Raw genomic sequence first — 22,129 nt, 5'->3', positions numbered from 1 at the left:
ATTCAAGAGTACAATTATACTCTTTCCTCCAGTAAACGAGATTACTTATAGAATTTCTTTTTGCAGACGATAGAATAGAGGGTTGCTGCTCACAAGGAAGCTATTAAACCAAGAGTTCCAAATGGTGAAGTTGAAATCATCCCTTCGTAAATTTTACGGACGCCATCACGAGTTGGTTGACCGTTATGGAATAACCGTTTCACAAATGATATCGGATATGTTCCTTACGTCGTAACTACAATCCCCTTCCCTTTCATGAATGTGACCTACCGAATTAGACTATTTACCGGATTTGTTATCACATAAGCAACACGACGGGTACCGCATGTGGAGCAGGATCTGCTTACCCTTCCGGAGCACCTGAGATCACCCCTAGTTTTTGGTGGGGTTCGTGTTGTTTATTCTTTAGTTTTCTATGTTGTGTCGTGTGTGCTGTTGTTTGTTTGTCTTTTTCATTTTTAGCCATGGCGTTGTCAGTTTGTTTTAGATTTATGAGTTTGACTGTCCCTTTGGTATCTTTCGTCCCTCTTTCACAGTGCATCAACGGAGGTATCCGAACAAATATGAATATGTCAAGAAACAACAAGAACAAATCAATTTACTAATCAAACGTCAGAATCAACTTCTAGGTACCAAACTAGTGAGTTAATGAAAGCAAAAGCAAGTTTTCACACATCAACAATGCCAACTATAGAGCAGCATCCAACGACAGAAAACATTAACACGTATTCAGTTAACTCAACTGAAAAGCAGAGAAAACAGACGCCATCAGAGATCTCGACAATGTATACCACTGATTTGACACCTATTTCAACAATATCCCAAGGTAAATATGTTAGAAATTGATCGAAGTCTGGTCTCCAATTGACGTCCATTCCTCAATTCGATGTCTGTTACTCGAAAAGACGTTCTCAAATCAGTGATTAATATTTTAGCTGATGAGTCTTATGAGTAGTTATGAAAAGGAAACGCGCGTATGGCGTATTGAATTAAAAGTCAGGTACCTTTGGTAACTATTAGCCCTCTAAAATAATTTATTTTTAAATTGATCTTTGTTTATATTTTCTATACGATAGTCGTTTTGCCTTTCTATGAAGTAGCATACAGAAATATTATTTTTCATATAAATGAATACATATGGGTATACATTGTACGACAATTAGACATCAAACAAAAGACAAAATTAATCGCAAGACATCTAGAAAAACTATATGGACTAAAACAATAGATAGAATAAATTCATACGCCCAATTGTTGAAAAGTATTCTGAATTTGGTCTTATATTTTTCAACAACTTATATTGTTCCAGGTATTAAATTAATTAATATATTTGTCAACGTTTTTTTCTATTTTAGAAGCCAGAATGAATTTCGAAACATCAGAAAAGACCTCACATCTAACAATGCAAACTCTAGAGACAAAGACAAAGACAGACATCATTAAACAATACTCAATTAAGTCAACGGAGACGCAACGTAAACAGACAACATAAGAGAAATCAACAATGTATACATTTAATTTACAAGCACAGACGAAACAACGTTTTGCAATTTCTACAATATCCTAAAGTAAGATATACATATATTAATATTAGCAAATGCTTAAACAAGAATAGTCAAGAGTATATTATACTGTTCCTAGTATTAATGTAATCAATATATGTCAAAGTTATTTTTCTTATAGGAGCAAGAATAACATTCGAAACATCAGAAAATACCCTGTATCTAACAATGCAAACTTTAACAGCATCTAACGACAGACATCATTAAACAATACTCAATTAACTCAACAGAGACGAAACGTAAACAGACAACACCAGAGATATCAACAATGTATACCACTGATGTGAAAGCACAGACAAAACAATTTTTTCAAGGTTCTATATATATCAATATCAAAATTACAGCCGTTTGAAAAAAATAGTCAGAGTATATGTTATTTCTGGTATTACCATAATTTACTGAGTGGTCCACGTTATTTTATTAATAAAAGACACACTGACATTTTATGCATCCTTGAATACCCCGCATTTAACCATGCAAACTCTTGCGCAGCATCCAAAGACTGACACTCCTAAACGATACTCAGTTTGAATAAACGAATAGATACTACTTCCTCTAAACAATATCACATCTAGTTGGAAACTGCTCTTACCTAAGACAAAGAGTTTGAGTTAAAAGTATTTCATACTCTTAGATTAAACCAAAGTAGTTGAACGATGTTCAAAAGTCGATTAAGAAGGCACGGTAACAAACACAAAATTAAGGTACATTGCAAGAGTTCAAAATGAGGGCGACCGAGTGAGTAACAATAGGTACGCATTGTTTAAACATATTTATTTATATTGAATTGGGAAACATAATCCTTTCCACTTTGCGGGTGCGAGTTCTGCCTTGTAGCGGCATTATCCTGCTCTTTTTTGAAATCTGCAAAGGTGTCTTTTACGTGCAAGAGATATGGCTCTCTCTTAACACAGGTAATCTATTTATCGTCCCCTTCCGACCGACTATCATCGTTTCTCATACAAGCAAATGATGTCAAAGGAGAGCCGAAAATTCAGTCCTTGAAACACATTAAATGATCCATGCATCAACCATTATGCGAATCTGAATCCATACTCAGTTATAATTTAGTCTGGGATCTAGTTTGTGCGATCAGTGCATTAAGATGATGAGAACTATAAACAATTCAAATCGATAGTGGAAGAGATAACACATCTTTAAGAGGCATAACGCATATTTTTTTTTTAAATTCGTTACTAATTAAATTGTTTCTAATTCAGAAAGACGAGTTGGAGTCTGAAGAAGTTGACAATTGTGTATACGACAGTATTGACTTCATCAGTTCTTTGAGTGATGATAATTCAAAGGAAGACATCTTCAGAAACATTCCTCAGCGCTTCCTACATTTTACGAGACTGGATGTTGCTTATCAAAAGGAATGTAGTATAGATACTATAATTCAAACAAAAATCCCTTCACCTGACACTACATGTCCAATTGAAAAGGAGTGTTGACACATTCAGCCACAAATTGCAACACTTTAGAGCAAGACATTTTTTTTCGTCGTTGACGTATTATCTGTGGATTCATATCATGCAACTGCTGTCCAGAAAATTGGAATAACAACTTAGACAAGATGATAATTTTTTTGTCTGAACTGTAATAACATTAACGGTACCAATTTTTCTGCACCAGTCGGCATTTCGACAAATAATGTCTCTTCAGTGATGCTCGTGGCCAAAATATGTAAAATCCAAAGCTTATATAAAAGATGTAGAGCTATAATCCAAAAGTTCCAAAAAGTATAGCCAAATCCGTAAATAAGCATAGCCATAAAATCTGACATTTTGAAGATCTTTAATAATTTATAAGATGAGGTACAATTCAGATCCAACTGAGACAAAAACCTTTGGTGGTCTAGAAAGCTCCATTTTACCATGGCAATAAAGCATGCATTCAGGGGAGGAATTAGATGTTTTAACCTTAGAAATAATGCTTAAATTGTGAGAAGTTATATAAAATAAATTACTGAAAGAATTGCCACATCATTCAGCTTATGTCAACTTTGCATGAGGAAGTTGGGATTTTTTAGTTTACCAATAAATAAAAGTAGTTTACAGATGTTTAAATCCCTAACATGGAAGATAAAAATCAGTGTACAAAAGTTGAAGGAAAGCATGAGATCTAAAAAGAATAGTTGATTGTCTTCTGAAATGCTTGCACCACATGACATTGAAATATTTGGTATTTCAACTCTACTTGTTGTTTTAGAACAAGGACTGTTAACTAATTTGATTTTCAGTATTATGGAGATATCATGTGAATATTTCACAGCACCAGAAGAATATGAAACACTAAAATATATTATTGTAACATGACGTTTATGGCTTCAAATAAACAAAGAACATGTTATTCAAACATTTATTCAAGGACAGTATGATTCAGCACAGTGGAAGATAATTAAACAGATCTATTGTTCACTTGATTATTCATCTGAAGCAGAGATTTGTAGACCTAAAATAAGTATAAATATTTATCACCACATTCCCTGCTTTAACAAAGAGACAGCCATATAAGGTTTACCATTTGATCATGTACAGCTAAGAAGTAATTTAATATCCAGAAAAATGTATGATTTCTTAGTTTCATTTTGTATAAAGCATTTCAATATCATTATATTATATGTCACATACATATTCTTGTTTGTTTTAATTTTTTTTCCTGGCATAGTTTTATAATGTATAAATACCAATTATCTAAATATGTGAATATTTTTTTCAAATAATCAGTTGTAGGTTCATTTGAATCATTTCACTAAGGTGTAAAATTTCTGATTATGTTGGTTGATTATACAATTTTTTAACAATGTTTCTATTTACAGCTGTTATATAGATAAATAGTTATGAAGTATTCACAAAACACAACCATCTGCAGTATAACAAAGATAAATTTTATAATATAACTTGCACTAGGACCATTAAAGCTTTTCCACTTAAATAGAATTATAATTTGAAAAAAATACCAAAATCGTGTCAATCAGATTAACACAAATAAACATGTGTGGAGTTATTATTATTTATTTTTGACAGCATAATATTTTCTTCTTTCTTTCTTTTTTGCATTTGATAAACATGAGAATATCTGTTCAACAGTTATTATCTTTGATGTTGAGTTACCAGCACTTAACAATTTCAGCCAAGAAGTTCAAATGTGTCCAAATATATACAAAATAAAGTCAAATTCTGGAATTTCTTCATGGCAAAACAAATGTATACCTCTACATATAAAAACAAATTAAAGTCTTCATATAACAATATATACACAACTCTTAAAATATTTACATCAAATAAAATGTTCCTTATATCCAACATTTCCACAAAAAGCAGTTCAGATGACCAAAATTTAAATCTAGAAGAAAGGTGTTGCAATACACATTTATGTCACATACACAAAATCTGCTGTACATGTCTGTAACAAATCTGTCTATATCCATAACAAATCTAAAACCTGTATTGACAGCAATTCTCACGAACATAATTATTGCTCTATAGGGAAAATACATTCTGAATACAAACCACATAGACAAAGGTATTTATTTAATCGTATGATATAATGGGTACTGGACAAAGGAATTTATATAATCGTATGATATACTGGGAACTGGACAAAGGAATTTATTTAATCGTATGATATACTGGGTACTGGACAAAGGAATTTATGTAATTGTATGATATACTGGGTACTGGAATGGATTATTGTAAAGTCAATATATACACATCAGATATAAGACGTTTCTTCAATTTAATATATAATTGCTCCAGCAGATGCCAATCATCAACAGAGAGATGACAAATCTTAAGGACGAAACTGTTTTAGTTTCCTGTCCCCAGTTCAAAGCACCTTCTTAATGTGGTAAGTATTAACCTAATCACTGCTCCTCATGGGGTATCCAGTAATCATATAATCATAAATAGTTGGCCAATATAATCACATTAATCATTAATTATTTTATTAAACAGGATTAATCAAATAATAAAAAAAAAACAGTCCTAGATTTTCAAATATTCTTGACATATTAGGTCTGGTAGTCAAATAATCACCTTAAAAATGATGAAGTAATCATAAAATCAAAAACCCCATGAGGAGGCACTTAACCATCTGTCAAAATATTTGGTCCCTTAGTTATCATATTCAGATCATCATTTTGAAAGATAAGTGTATATATATACAAAAATACAATCAGCTGTATACTCATGAGGATTCCATTTATCAGTATGTCAGTGAGATTAAAAAAAATTAGTATCAGTGTGAACAAAGTATATAAATATCTTATCATCAATAATATACAAAACAATTCAAAAACCACAAATACGTGTCAATAAAATTAGGGCATAAAATAATAAATTTAGAAGCACAATATACAATAGTACAGAAAATAATAAACAGAAAATTGATATTAATGTAACCAGCTTAGCACATAACTGTATGCTTACATTTCTGGGCAGCTTATAAACAGAGACAAGATTTTCAATTAAATTCTTACTGAGATTTTCGTCTGAGATTTTTTTTCAAAATTTCTAGTACTAAGGGGTAAATTCTTCTTAAAAAAAATAATCTGGAGATTCTATTACTAAAGTGACAATAAATGCTGAAGCAAAAGACTAAAAGAAATCAGTTGAAAAAATATAACTTAATATCTGCCTCATGCACCCCATTTTAAAAGAAAAAGAAACTGAAAACTATAGACTTTAGTTCTTAATCAGATCTTGTATGACCCCCAGCTATCCAAAGATACAACACAAATCAAACATTGAAAGATCTTTGGTTACATTAATGGAATATTATAGTATAACAATTAGCTATTCTGTATAAAGATTCATTTTAAAATTAATACACATTTCCTTTTATTTGACCAAACATCATGCACCAACTTCAAATTCAAGCTAATATATATAAAACATCAGGAAAAAAATATTTTTGATGCAAAATTGGTTCAATATATTTTTAATTCTTATGCCTACCCCAAAAAATCTAGGTTAGAATTTTCCATCAGGTTCAATCTAGTTATGTGGCAGACTGTTTTATATCACACCAAATATGATACAAAGTTCTGACAGTGACCAACAGCATTGTATAAATAAAATGTTATACTGACTGATAAACTCACAACCACTAACAATATATCAATAAATTATATATGCAAATGATGAAAACCAGACACTGTCATTGATACATATATATCACATTGTCATAACATCATTGACATTGTCATAACTTCTATTACATTGTCATAAATCTTCATACAGAATAGCTTTACCACATTTAGTGACAAGTATGTCAATTAGTATTATGCAAAAATAAAATCATGATATGATGTATATGTTAACACAAATAATGGATTTTATGTTTCCATAACAACAAAGTTTCAAGCAATAACAAGAGGTTCATCATCAGAAAATCCTTGGATCATTGGAGAATCTTCATCTTCACCTGAAATAGTCAAAATTAAATGTTACTTCCATGTGAAATCAACGATTCAATGGTTATTAAATAAGTTTACACCAGTTTGTAACTTCAAAATTCTTCCACGGTTGTTTAATATATCATATTTTCCCTCTAGATAGAGTGCATAAATTTGATTTTGAGACAAGATAATTTTCATCTGGTGCATAAATTTGTATGAACCTACAGTGATAGTCAATCCCTAAAAAAACAAATTTCAAGCTAAACCCAACTTATGTCAAAGTTTGTTGCATTTCCCATTAGCATATGTAATTTTTACTGCCTAAATCAAACCCTGCCAACACTTGAAACTGAGAAATTTCTTAAGACCCAACTCTGAATGTGTATTGTAATAGACCTTTGAAAACTGAGAATTACTTATCAAACTTAAAATTGTTTATTCAATGCATTTTGGGTGTTACACAGGTTTCATTCACCTTAACATATTGATTACTTTGTATTTTTCTTCTTGAAAATATTTACCATAAATCATACTTTGAGAAGGCTAATTATGATAAAGCTCTACAAATAAGTTCAATGTTTTACAATGCCATAACATCTGAAAAACTTGTAAAATACTAACCCAATTCATTACTTTCAAATGTTGTAGTCCCAGATCTTGTATCATAATGACTGTTGGCAAATGCCAGGAAACTCCTTTGAAGTCTTCTGTGTCTGATAATGAAGAAACCCAAGACAAGCACCAATGTTATAACAACTCCAGTCACAGAAACAATGATGGCAATCATTCTGGTCCTGGATATCTTGATGTCTGTCTGGGCGTGTGCATCAGGTACTAAAATTATAACACTTGTAAGCATACATAGCTAATGAACAATAAACATGAAATCCAGTGGTTGTCTTTTGTTGCTGTATATCATATTTGTCTTTCATTCATTACTTGGTAAATAAATCAGGCATTTAGTTTTCTTGTTTGAATTGTGTTACACAATGATTTAACCACCTTGACAGGCTATACAGCCCTCTCATGGTTGCTTGTGTTACATTTGTCATTTCTGGGCCTTTTATTGCTGACTATGCTGTATGTTTTTTTTTTTAATTTGATCTAACTTAAATTTCAAATAGTTATTCATTTAATATCTTACCGTTTGCGTCTATGAAAGGCTCCTCTGCAAATTCTCCTGGATAGCCATTGTCATCTATTATACGAAGTTTGAAGGAGTATTCAACTCCTTGGACTGTATCAACTTCGTACCATCCCTGGTCTTTACTAATATCTTTATAGAATACAAATTTATTGTCATCCTTAACAGATCCCAGTTTCTTCCAATATAACTCATATTTCTATAAAAAAAAAAGAGAAAATACACAGTGACAGGTACTCTTAACATATCTAAGTCTTTTCCAATATAACTAATACTTCTATAAATAAACAGAGAAAAAAAGTGACAGGTATTATAAACATATCTAGGTCTTTCCAATATAACTCATATTTGAATAATTTCTACAAACTAACAGAAAAAAGTGACGGGTATTCTTACAAATTTCATGTTCTTCACTTTATCTCATATATCTATAAATAAACAGGAAAAAACCAAAATGAAAAAATTTAATATATCTCAGTATTTTCCAATATAACTCACATTTCTACAAACTAACAGAAACTAGATGTGTCAAAGCGACATGAATGGCCCGTCCCAAAAAGTTGGAAAATCTGCAATTTCTATAACACATGTGGACACAAACATGATGGTAGTCTCACATATCAAAAATTAGCTCAAAATCTGGAGGGGTATAGAAAAAAAATCTGTACAACTATGATTTTCAATAATTTATGAAAGTCCAAACCCTGTAATTTCAGCAAAAATTAGGCGATAAATACCGAAAATTTCGAACTAATTGTTTGGCTGCCATTGTTTGTTTTTCTATATGAACAAACAGCAAAAGGTAAGTAGTTTGTGATTATTTTTTACGATTTTGTGACTTTCTTTCAAATTCACTTTATTTGGGAAATGTACACAGAAATAGGTCGTTTCAGGGTCTGTACTGTCGTCTAAACTACTGATTGTTAAGTCAAAATGATGTGTACGTACCAAGATTCAAGATTTATAAATCATATTTTGGAGTTCGAGTTTAAATGATCGAGTGACAAATTGTGCATTCTATGTTGCAATGATATAAACAATACACGTGAGAGGGGAAATACAATTTAGCTATTTGAATAAGCATTCAACATGTTTATTAAATGGAAATTAAGTTATAAAACATTTTTCTTTTTCAATTTCAGTTTCAAATCTAGCCAAAAGATTTCCATGGGCCATGGGATGAAAATATCACAGAACTGTTGGATCAGTTCTCATAGTACCAGCTATCTTCTGATGAACTACTCAGTTTTGACCAGGCAATGGCAGAGACAATAGATGACATTTTACATTGCCAAAAAAAAAACAACATTATGACATTCTTCCAAAGCTTGATAAAGCTAATTGAGTTGAGCCAAATATCAATTCTTACTGAGAGAGAGCACTTTCAATTATAAAGAAATTCACACCTAATTCTGATCAGAACTTGACAATGTTACATTTGTATTGTGTGCTGTTAAAATGTATCAAATAAATTTAACTAAACTTGAAACTGACAGTTGTTTTCAATATGTGCCTATATATAGCTAGTGGTGTTGCTTTAAAAGCAACATAACAGACCACTGTAGGATACAATAAAAGTTTACAGAAGAATATATATTGTTCTTTTATAATAACACTTTTGTATAATGTGAAATAATGAACATTACCACATTCATATTAAAAAGTCTGCATCTACGTCACGCGTTTTCACACGCTTTTTAACATGTCATGTCATGTCATGACATGATATCCTATTGTCAGAGGTTGGCAAGTATGAAATTAGCGAAGCAGAACAAAACTTATACTTGATCTGTAACTCATCATGGTTAACTCACATATCAAAAATCAGCCCAATATCTGAAGGGGTTTAGAAAAAAAGTCTGTATAACTGTGATTTTCAACAATTTCTCAAAGTCCAAAGTCTGTAATTTCGGCAAAAATTAGTGGAGCCGAACAAAACTTAAACTTGATCTGTAACTCATCATGGTTAACTCACATACCAAAAATCAGCCAAATATCTGAAGGCGTTTAGAAAAAAACTCTGTATAATGGTTTGTTGCGAAATAACAGAATGACAGAATTAAAGAATTTCGGAATATCAGAATTACGGAATATCGGAATTACGGATTTTGGAATTTCAGACAAGGGTAAAACTATATGGCACCGACAACTTCGTTGTGGGGCCATAAAAACTTTAAAAGTGCCAGGTATTCTTACAAATTTCATGTTCTTAACTTAACCTCATTTATCTATAAATAAACAGGAAAAACCAAAATGAAAAAATTTAATATATCTCAGTATTTTCCAATATAACTCACATTTCTACAAACTAACAGAAACTAGATGTGTCAAAGCGACATGAATGGCCCGTCCCAAAAAGTTGGAAAATCTGCAATTTCTATAACACATGTGGACACAAACATGATGGTAGTCTCACATATCAAAAATTAGCTCAAAATCTGGAGGGGTATAGAAAAAAAATCTGTACAACTATGATTTTCAATAATTTATGAAAGTCCAAACCCTGTAATTTCAGCAAAAATTAGGCGATAAATACCGAAAATTTCAAACTAATTGTTTGGCTGCCATTGTTTGTTTTTCTATATGAACAAACAGCAAAAGGTAAGTAGTTTGTGATTATTTTTTACGATTTTGTGACTTTCTTTCAAATTCACTTTATTTGGGAAATGTACACAGAAATAGGTCGTTTCAGGGTCTGTACTGTCGTCTAAACTACTGATTGTTAAGTCAAAATGATGTGTACGTACCAAGATTCAAGATTTATAAATCATATTTTGGAGTTCGAGTTTAAATGATCGAGTGACAAATTGTGCATTCTATGTTGCAATGATATAAACAATACACGTGAGAGGGGAAATACAATTTAGCTATTTGAATAAGCATTCAACATGTTTATTAAATGGAAATTAAGTTATAAAACATTTTTCTTTTTCAATTTCAGTTTCAAATCTAGCCAAAAGATTTCCATGGGCCATGGGATGAAAATATCACAGAACTGTTGGATCAGTTCTCATAGTACCAGCTATCTTCTGATGAACTACTCAGTTTTGACCAGGCAATGGCAGAGACAATAGATGACATTTTACATTGCCAAAAAAAAACAACATTATGACATTCTTCCAAAGATTGATAAAGCTAATTGAGTTGAGCCAAATATCAATTCTTACTGAGAGAGAGCACTTTCAATTATAAAGAAATTCACACCTAATTCTGATCAGAACTTGACAATGTTACATTTGTATTGTGTGCTGTTAAAATGTATCAAATAAATTTAACTAAACTTGAAACTGACAGTTGTTTTCAATATGTGCCTATATATAGCTAGTGGTGTTGCTTTAAAAGCAACATAACAGACCACTGTAGGATACAATAAAAGTTTACAGAAGAATATATATTGTTCTTTTATAATAACACTTTTGTATAATGTGAAATAATGAACATTACCACATTCATATTAAAAAGTCTGCATCTACGTCACGCGTTTTCACACGCTTTTTAACATGTCATGTCATGTCATGACATGATATCCTATTGTCAGAGGTTGGCAAGTATGAAATTAGCGAAGCAGAACAAAACTTATACTTGATCTGTAACTCATCATGGTTAACTCACATATCAAAAATCAGCCCAATATCTGAAGGGGTTTAGAAAAAAAGTCTGTATAACTGTGATTTTCAACAATTTCTCAAAGTCCAAAGTCTGTAATTTCGGCAAAAATTAGTGGAGCCGAACAAAACTTAAACTTGATCTGTAACTCATCATGGTTAACTCACATACCAAAAATCAGCCAAATATCTGAAGGCGTTTAGAAAAAAACTCCGTATAATGGTTTGTTGCGAAATAACAGAATGACAGAATTAAAGAATTTCGGAATATCAGAATTACGGAATATCGGAATTACGGATTTTGGAATTTCAGACAAGGGTAAAACTATATGGCAGAGACAACTTCGTTGTGGGGCCATAAAAACTTTAAAAGTGCCAGGTATTCTTACAAATTTCATGTTCTTAACTTAACCTCATTTATCTATAAATGAACAGCGGAAAAACAAAGTGAAACAAGAATGTGTCCAAAGTACATGGATGCCCCTCTTGCACTATCATTTTCCATGTTCAGCGATCCTTGAAATTGGGAACATGTGTACCAAGTTTCAACTTCATCAAAAACTACCTTGACCAAAAACTTTATCCTAAAACTTGCACTATCATTTTCTATGTTCAGTGGACCATGAAAGTGGGGTCAAAAATCTAATTTGGCAGAAAAATTAGAAAGATCATATCATAGGGAACATGTGTATTAAGTTTCAAGTTGATTGGACTTCAACTATATCAACAAGAGTGCACACGCTGAAATGTCTCGCCTTCTATACTAATCATTGATATTATATTGATAGTCCTAAGTATAAAGCTAAGCTTTATAACAATTGTCACATAAACTTAACATTAACCAAGATAACTAAACATAGACCAATGAACCTTGAAAATGAGGTCAAGGTCAGATGAACCATGCCAGGCAGACATGTACAGCTAACAATGCTTCTATACAACATATATAGTTGACCGATTACTTATAGTTTAAGAAAAATAGACCAAAACACAAAACCTTAACACTGTGCAATGAACCGTGAAAATGAGGTCAAATAAAATCTGTGCGACTAACATAAAGATCATAAAATATTTTCATACACCAAATATAGTTGACCTATGGCATATAGTATTAGATAAAAAGACCAAAACTCAAAAACTTAACTTTGACCACTGAACCATGAAAATGAGGTCAAGGTCACATGACATCTGCCCATTAGACATGTACACCTTACAATCGTTCCATACAACAAATATAGTAGACCTATTGCATATAATATGAGAAAAACAGACCAAAACACAAAAAATTAACTTTGACCACTGAACCATGAAAATGAGGTCAAGGTCACATGACATCTGCCCGATAGACATGTACACCTTACAATCGTTCCATACAACAAATATAGTAGACCTATTGCACATAGTATGAGAAAAACAGACCAAAACGCAAAAATTTAACTATAACCACTGAACCATGAAAATGAGGTCAAGGTCAGATGACACCTGCCAGTTGGACATGTACACCTTACAGTCCTTCCATACACTGAATATACTAGCCCTATTGCTTATAGTATCTGAGATATGGACTTGACCACCAAAACTTAACCTTGTTCACTGATCCATGAAATGAGGTCCAGGTCAAGTGAAAACTGTCTGACAGACATGAGGACCTTGCAAGGTACGCACATATCAAATATAGTTATCCTATTACTTATAGTAAGAGAGAATTCAACATTACAAAAAATTTGAACTTTTTTTTCAAGTGGTCACTGAACCATGAAAATGAGGTCAAGGACATTGGACATGTGACTGACAGAAACTTCGTAACATGAGGCATCTATATACAAAGTATGAAGCATCCAGGTCTTCCACCTTCTAAAATATAAAGCTTTTAAGAAGTTAGCTAACACCGCCGCCGCCACCGGATCACTATCCCTATGTCGAGCTTTCTGCAACAAAAGTTGCAGGCTCGACAAAAACTACCTTGACCAAAAACTTTAACCTGAAGCAAGACAGACAAAGGAACAGACAAACAGACAGACACAAAGACCAGAAAACATAATGTCCCTTTACTATCGTAGGTGGGGCAATAAAATTCTAACATATCTCAGTCTCTTCAGATTTAACTCATATTTCTAAATATAACAGAAATAATTCAAAGTGGCAGGTATTCTTTACAGATCTTAGTCTCTTAAAATTTCTGACTACAATTATCATTTCTTTTCCTTCAGACTATCATTTTAATGGTTTTACAATAGTCATTTTTGGGCCTACAATTGGGGCCCTTTATAGCTTGTTGTTTTGTGTGAACTAAGGCTCAATGTTGAAGACCATACTTTGATCTATTATAATGGTTTTTCTTTTACAAATTGTGACTTGGATGAGAGAGTTATCTCATTGGAAATCATACCACATCTTCTTACATTTGTATATCTATTTACCAGAGTTTGGAGTCATACAGACCTGAATATGTCCTACTGCTCCACTTGGAGGATTCCAGATTAGTTTAATCTTGTCGTCCTCTTGTAGTATTTCCTTAAACTCCTCAGGGGCTCCATAAGGCACTATAAATCAAACAATGAAAGTGATTCAATATGAACAACACTATATAAATAACACATGTATATTGCTAAGAGGGTTATAGGGCAAACTATAACTGTAAATTCAGAAATTATTGTGATGTTTTTATTATTGCAAAAAGTGTGACAGGGTTATAATCACAATAATTAATACTCAGATTTGAAATTTTTTGTATGAATTAAATAGGATTTTTCTCAATATAGCATTTTAGTCTGAAATGACATTTTTTACGTGAAGCATAATAAAATTGATTGTCTCATTACAGTTATATATTGAGGTAGCCATTGGTTCCTCAAAAACAATATAAATATGAATGAATCAAGTCTCCCTAGAATCACCTTCATCACCAAGATTTTTCCTCTTTATCAATTAATGGGATTTGGACAATGGTCACCTGCTGTTGTCTAAATCCAGAATATTCAAGTTAATTTTTCTTAACTACCAATCTATTCATCTCACTGTTAAAATGATCAGTTTACAGAATTATGGTGATTGTTTTTTTGTAAAGGAATTTGTGTGATAAAGCAGTCATCTCCTACTAAATCAGATGACCAATGCCTGATATACATTGTGGCATACATCTGTCGTTTGGTCTCTTGAGTATAGTGTCTCATAGGCAATCATACCATATATTCCTATTTTATGTTTATATGTAACTATCATTTTCAATAATTGAGTAATTTCTAGGCCTTGCAATTAGAAATGTTAGAAATATTTGTGTATGATTATGAATCAAATACTAGATTTGGTGTTTCGTCATGAACCCCATATGAAATATACTAATACCATACCAATCAATAGGGGGTCACCATGTAACACATTAAACCAACCAAAATTTCCCTAACTTACCTGAGGTGGGATAATAGTGAATAGAGGTCTGACCAGTGTGCTATTTTCTATTTCCAAATTTCTTTTAAGGATACATGTATTACTAACATACTTTTATAATGAGTTGTCACTAGTGTTCAATTTTCTATGAATATTACTTACACACTGTTATAGTGAGTGGTTCTGACCAGCGGGCTTTGGACAAATCGTTCTTGATACTAAGTATATAAGTAGCTCCCCTCATTAGGCCAGATTTAAAGCTGTAATACACTGTACTGTTTTTAGTGGGAAGTGTTTGCTTGATACTACTACGTCCTGTTTTGACTTCTGTCAAGTTAACAATATAACCCTGAAAAAAAAAACCAGTCATTGAAATGTAAAAGTAAAAAAAAATGTATAGTCATGAGAAAGTCTACAAGTCAAAACAAAACAATATATTTTTATCAAATTAACAAGAAATACTATATACTTATTTCTCGTGCCTGAGACATGAAGATTTGTTCACACAAGAATATTCTGACAGTTCATCATATAATATATACACTGAAGAGAACTGTATTCTGGATGTTTTTTATTAAATACATCTCACAGATAAAAACATAATTAAACATTTCACCTAGATAAACGCTATAAAAAAACAGTTATTGATTTTAATTGTCCTGATAGAGTATGCAGTACTGACAGCATTTTTTGTAACTTAAAACTTATGAATATATTAATGTACTATGTTGTGATGTTACACTATTGCTTCAGGTGAGGGTGAAGGTTGGTACCTATGAAAACATTGTGAATACCGTACTTTGACCTATAATGGTTTACTTTTACAAATTGTGACTTGGATGGAAAGTTGTCTCCTTGACACTCATACCACATCTTCTTATATCTATTAAAATTCGATCCAGTCATCACATCAATCACTACTTACCAATGGTGCACCAGGATCATAGCACCCAGCATTCCATGAAATTTCTAATGACGTTGGGTTGTTCCTGTCAAATACTGGATCTATATTCTCTGGTTGTGCGGTATCATCTGAGAGAAAAAACAAACACTTTCAAACACAGTAAAGCTGAAAATCATGTTTTTTATCAGTGAGAATAATATAACCGGGTGAGCATCACAATAATTAAAACTCACATTCTCATATCTGATATGTAAATATATATCTGTATGCAGTTTCTACATAAATCAATAATCTAAACTTTTTGTTGGTCATGTCGAAATAAAAATAATAAATGCTCCCAATAATTTCTGAATTCATTTTACTACACAACTATTGCATATATATATATGAATCACTTATGAAAATGTTATTAATCAAAAATATGATGAAAGCAAACTTGAAGTTCATTACATTGTAATTATATAACTTAATATAAGTATTTTCAAATCAGATGTAATACATCTAAAAATGTTAGCCTTTTTCAAATGACATTGCAAGGATTGAGATATTTCTTAACAGCATTGACATAAATAATACAGTTTTCTATAAGAAGAATACTTGTTACTTTACCTTCTCCTGTCTGCATTGTTTTTCGTTGTCTGGATGGTGGACAACGTCCAGGTTTGGAGACAGCCACAAGGAATGAATAAGATTCACATGCCCGTAGATTGTGTACGACTGTATAAGCCTGACCAGTAACAGTTTTACTCAAAGCCTTTGTAACGTAGTTGTCCCCATCCATATCTTGTGGATTGTAATCATAGAACAGTGTATAGGTCTGTAAAATAAATATCAAAGATTTTCTAGCAATGCAGGCAAGTACTAGAGGCAGATGAAGGGGGGAATAGGGCCTGAACCCCTCTTTTTGTGGAAAAAATAGGTTGATTATATAGGGAATTACTGAAGCATGACTGGAGCGGCCCCATCTTAGGACGTCAGTAAGACATCACTTATGAAAATTTCTGGAATCGCCACTTAGTACAATTTATCTCCCCTTGTTTACAAGTAAGCACTTTAAGAAACATGAGGCTTACAGGGTTATGTTTCACTGGTCTTACATTTTTGCTATGATTGAAACATCTTTAAATAATTTCTTCCAAACAAAGTAAGAACTACTACATAAGTACTTATTAGTAACTTTTTGTAACTGGTATAAAAATTTTGCTACTACATTTTGTACTTTTCAAAATAAATGGGAAATCTGTTTACAGGTCATAGATGATTCCCCAACCCCTTTTTTCATATAATGATATAAAATGTTATAAAGGAACATATCTCAAGAACGGTAAAATTGACACAACAAAAATTCATTGTGTATAAGTTTCATGACATTTGGTTAGAGAACAAAAAAACAAAAAACTAATTTTGGGATGTACTGATGTACCCATTAGCTACAGATGTACTGACAGGGTTAACCTTATGGTCATCTACACCTTAATGGGGTTTTATTGACAAGTTAATGTCAGCATAGACAAATCAATGTGTTATTCTTCAATTTTTCTCCTTTCAACGTTACACAACTACTCACTTACCAGGTTTTTATCAGCATGGTTTGGTGGGTTCCATTTTATTTGATAAACACCACTATCCAATGACTGGAAAATAGCATCATTCCATGAGGGCAGGTAAGAAAATGTTCCTGGAAATCCAAAATAAAAAGTTCTAAATGATAGCTTGTCTACAATGAATATAATAGAATCACATCAATATGCAAATCAAAGAGCAGAATGCTCTGAGGGATACAATTGCCATAGTTTTCATTGACACATGTATAGCAGTTCTGCCAACTTTTCATTAAGCAAATGCCTGAGATTTGGACAAAATTGAAAAGATCAAAGAGGGAAAAAAATGATCCAAGGATACTGCCACAAAAAAGCATGAACGAGGGTTTGGATGGGGTTAAATTATTAAAGAATAATGCCCTTAAAAAATGAAGATGAGAGAATAACGGGCCGAAAAAATGAAGATTAGAGAAAAAAGGGGTGAAAATTAAATGTTTACAGAATAACAGACCCATCCAAACCCTCATTAACATGCGTGAATCTCACGCATTTTTTGGCAGCCCTGGTACAGCTGGATAGTATTATTTTCAAAACTAATTCAACTGCACATGCAAAATTTAATAATCTGAATAGTCACTCAACTTTAAAAATAGCCAATCCCGGATACAAGTGTATGAGCAATGTACTTATTTTGTGTTTTATTTTTGTACTATCAATTCCAAGTTTACTTTCCACAGCAGTCACTGAGAGTAGGTATTCGTATCTTATCACCGTTAATTCTAGGAGGAACCCCATTTTTAACTCTTTAAATATTAATTTCCTTTGGGTCCGTGGGCATGACTCATGTCTGTACACATTCCTCTGTTTAAACTGAGATCGTTCTTAATATAATACGACGTTTATCGACATCTTACGAGTTAATTTTTCTTGATGAGTCGTATTGCATTCGATTTTGACGGATAACACTTCCGGAAGGGAGACAAATCGAAACGATAATATGGAAGACTCCATTTTGGTTGAAGGGGTGTTATAGGTAAATACTACATTTATTTTAATTTAAATGATGCATATGATTTAAAATTATGCAACAACAATAACCCTCAATAGCAGACAGACATAGAAAGAATCCCATGAGTTTCAAATTAATCAATGAAGCGGGGAATCCAGAGCAATCACTCAATCTGATACCCCTTTAAATCAAGAAAACTATACGCATGCACATTAATACATAAACAAACTCGTGACTTGCGATTTGGAACAAGAACATTTATTAAATGATATGATGAATGGTTCTCCATTTCTTTATGAGAGTACAGTATCAAATATCAGTTTCATAACGGTAAAATATGGAAAAACTCCACTTCAGTTCTTATATATGACAGAAATAGAATTATCGGAATTCAGAGAACTCTCTCATTTATCAAAACTGGGGAATTCCCTCTGACGTGTTTCTAAATTTATACAAACACTAAATATAAATACTGTTTAATTCTGATTTTCCGTGTTGTTAAAAACACGCATATATGTCAAGGGAAATATCAAACATGAAGATTATGAGAAGAACATTACAGGAAAGTTGTTTATGTTCAATCCTTTTGCTTGTTTTTACCTTTTAAAGCAAGACAATCATAAGAATCTGAGATGTTGCTGAATGTTTAGAATAAAACGGTTGACGTGAGGGAATGCAGCCCTGAGTCAACAGTAAAAGTCTACAGATTGCTTGAAAGCAATTGTATCCCAAAAATCAGGACAATAACCATCTTAAACTTAATGTGAAATGATAAATCTCATATCTTATTAAGGATTTGATACTGTAGAACATGAAGTCATATTTAGTTTTTGTTATGTAACATGTAAGAGTGTCATTTGTTTTCAACTAGCCCACTGTTTTTCATCCCATATAAATCGTTCAACAAAGTAAAGATTTCTTGTAGTTTTGTATCCACATTTTGGCAAAACCATGATATCAAGTTATTATTTTCTTGAATCAATGAAAATTCATACCAACGAAAATATTCAATGAATGGAGATGATTAACGACACTAAACTAATGCCTTACTAGTAGTAGGAATATAAACTACATTGACTCACTTTTAGATGGAACGTATACTGCACTGGTTGTTGGTCCTTCACCAAGATTGTTACTGGCACTTATCAAGAAAAAGTAGGTCTCTGATGGACATAGATTACAAACTGAAATATTGATAAAAAACATGTATAGCATAAACAATATTTTATTACATAAAATATAAATACTTTACACATTAACAAAAATGCATTTAATTCAGTTATCTAATACATGTAGCTATATATTGCTTATCTAAGTACATTCACGTGTGATTGTTTATCTTCTCTTATAATTTTTCTCTAATAAACATTGACCATTGGTCTAAATTGAAACTTTAACATTTTGAATTTTAAGTTATATTGCGTGAATTTCATCAAAGTGGGAATAGTTTTCTTTATTTATCAAACAACAGTACTCACTGACAGTAGTATAAGCTCAGTTTTAATTACAACTAAACCACCCTACCACCCAAAGCTATTTAAATAGAGAATGTATATGTTTTTCATTTATTTGTATACTGACTTTTATGGTTTTATCTTTGTAGATATTGCAACACTGCAGCAGCCAGTGCAGATATCTTTTTGACTGACTATTTTATATATATGTTTCTTAATACTAAGTTTAATGAATTTAGCTGCACAACTTGTCAGTTGATCCCATAATGATATGGTGTTTTGTTTTATGTAGAAGTCTAAGTGATGTGTTTAAAGGATTAAATATTTCATTTTCGGTTGAGGAATGAATGATAACATAATTGATTTGAGAAACAAACGTAATATTAATGTTAATCTATCTTCTGACCTAGTCTTACTTACAATTAACAATGTTATGCCACACTTTTGGTAAATTAAAGAAAGTTGCTTGCTCAAAATATTTGCATTTTAAATTTCTGTTGAAAATTCCACATATCTTCAGAATTTTGGGAGTATTGTTGTGCCTTGTTCTTAAGAAATTTGTTGTTGGTTGTTTGTAATAGATTACTGCTAGGTAGTTGTGAATTGTTTTATTAGAGTTCTTACATCTTTCTTTGTTATATTTAATCTAGTTGTTTTACTTTTTTTAAAAGTTTTAGATAGTTCTGGTATCTAATACATCAACATTAAGTATATGGCTAGAATTTTTCTAGTTATTATTAGATTTGAAAATCATATTCTATATCATAGTCTTAAAAAATGGAGGAAATCAGGTACACGATATACTTAGTCAGATACCTTTGGACATTATTTTTTGAATTTGGTGAAACAGATATCTCTTTTCAATATTAATATAAAAGAAGAAGATGTGGTATGATTGCCAATGAGACAACTCTCCACAAGAGACCAAAATGACACAGAAATTAACAACTATAGGTCACTGTACGGCCTTCAACAATGAGCATATGCACAGTTAGCTATGAAAGGCCTCAAAATGACAATGTAAAACAATTCAAACGAGAAAGCTTACAGCCTAATTTATGTAAATTTATGTAAGTATTTTTCGTAACAAGATTTGTTCAGCCTACTGTGTATACACCTACCTTGACAAGATTGGTCCTTATCTTTTTTAGTAATAATCTGGTCTTGTCCCCAGCTGTCTTTAAATGTTACAATATAATTCTTCACTTTGTTTTCCTTAGGCAGCAAACTCCAACTTAAGCTAACACAAGAGATGTTGTTGTATTTTACAGCAAAGTTTGTCACACGTTTTTTTATTCTGTCTGAGTGGTATGTAACATCAGTGATATTAGATGGCGGACTTTCTCCAATAACAGTGGCTGCAGTCACCTTAAAAAAAATATAAAACATATTGTAATGACAGTTTTTTTTATGGTCATTAAAATTGAATGTAATCAATGGACTAAAGCAAACTTGAATTATGTACACACTTTTCAAGGTATAAGTTTCAAGTGGATTAGAATTCAAATTCATCAAAAACAACCTCGACAAAAAAAAAACCTGAAGTGGGACAAACGGACGGACGCTCTGCATGTTCTGCATCCCCTGAAAATGAAATTTGTGTTAATAGAAAATATTTTTTGTAAATTATTATTTGGTCTTTATTAGAATTATTACAAATGTAAACTTACCCAAACATGATATGTGTGTCCATATACAACATTTGATGGTGAAATATATCCTGTGGTAAAAATTACAGGTCTCTTGGTAATTTCTTTTGTTATTGTATCCTGACAATAAATCTGTAAAAAAATAGAATTTAAACAAAATTAATATCAAGGCATAGGAGAAGGTGGGAATTGGGATAATTTGTAAATATAACTTCAAATGTTTACCCCTAATGGCTATTCAGGTCCGGTGGTTTGAACTGACAACTGGTTCAGAACACAAATTATTTAAGGTAGAACTGATGAGGTTTCTGATTTGGGACATAATGAATGGAATGAAGGACAGACAGACGCACGGGTCAAAAACATATTACCCTCCAGAACTTTTTCTGTGGGGTATAATGCTAATTCAACAATATCTACTTATTATAAGTGATTCTATTTATATATAGCGATCTAATCACAAACTTTAA

General features: G+C 31.8%; 1 protein-coding gene across 4 annotated transcripts in view; it reads right to left on the bottom strand.

The window, feature by feature from the left end:
• Positions 1 to 3,909: 3,909 nt before the first annotated feature.
• The window catches only part of LOC143078994 (sortilin-related receptor-like), a 70,903-nt gene continuing 52,683 nt past the window's right edge, over positions 3,910 to 22,129 (bottom strand). For 3 of the 4 annotated variants that reach the window (XM_076254085.1, XM_076254084.1, XM_076254083.1), the window contains 11 exons: positions 21,681 to 21,791; positions 21,132 to 21,378; positions 19,639 to 19,740; positions 17,578 to 17,684; positions 16,616 to 16,823; positions 16,028 to 16,134; positions 15,265 to 15,451; positions 14,158 to 14,258; positions 8,111 to 8,309; positions 7,588 to 7,800; positions 3,910 to 6,992 (listed from right to left, as the gene is read on the bottom strand). In XM_076254085.1, the coding sequence (XP_076110200.1) occupies positions 6,928 to 6,992; positions 7,588 to 7,800; positions 8,111 to 8,309; positions 14,158 to 14,258; positions 15,265 to 15,451; positions 16,028 to 16,134; positions 16,616 to 16,823; positions 17,578 to 17,684; positions 19,639 to 19,740; positions 21,132 to 21,378; positions 21,681 to 21,791 (1,647 nt within the window). In that variant the 3' untranslated portion in view covers positions 3,910 to 6,927. The other variant, XM_076254086.1, reaches the window with a different exon arrangement.

Source organism: Mytilus galloprovincialis, chromosome 6, assembly GCF_965363235.1.
Source record: "Mytilus galloprovincialis chromosome 6, xbMytGall1.hap1.1, whole genome shotgun sequence".
Taxonomy (NCBI): Eukaryota; Metazoa; Mollusca; class Bivalvia; order Mytilida; family Mytilidae; genus Mytilus; species Mytilus galloprovincialis.
The sequence above is the reverse complement of the archived record's forward strand: the minus strand, read 5'-3'. Positions and strand labels throughout refer to the sequence as shown.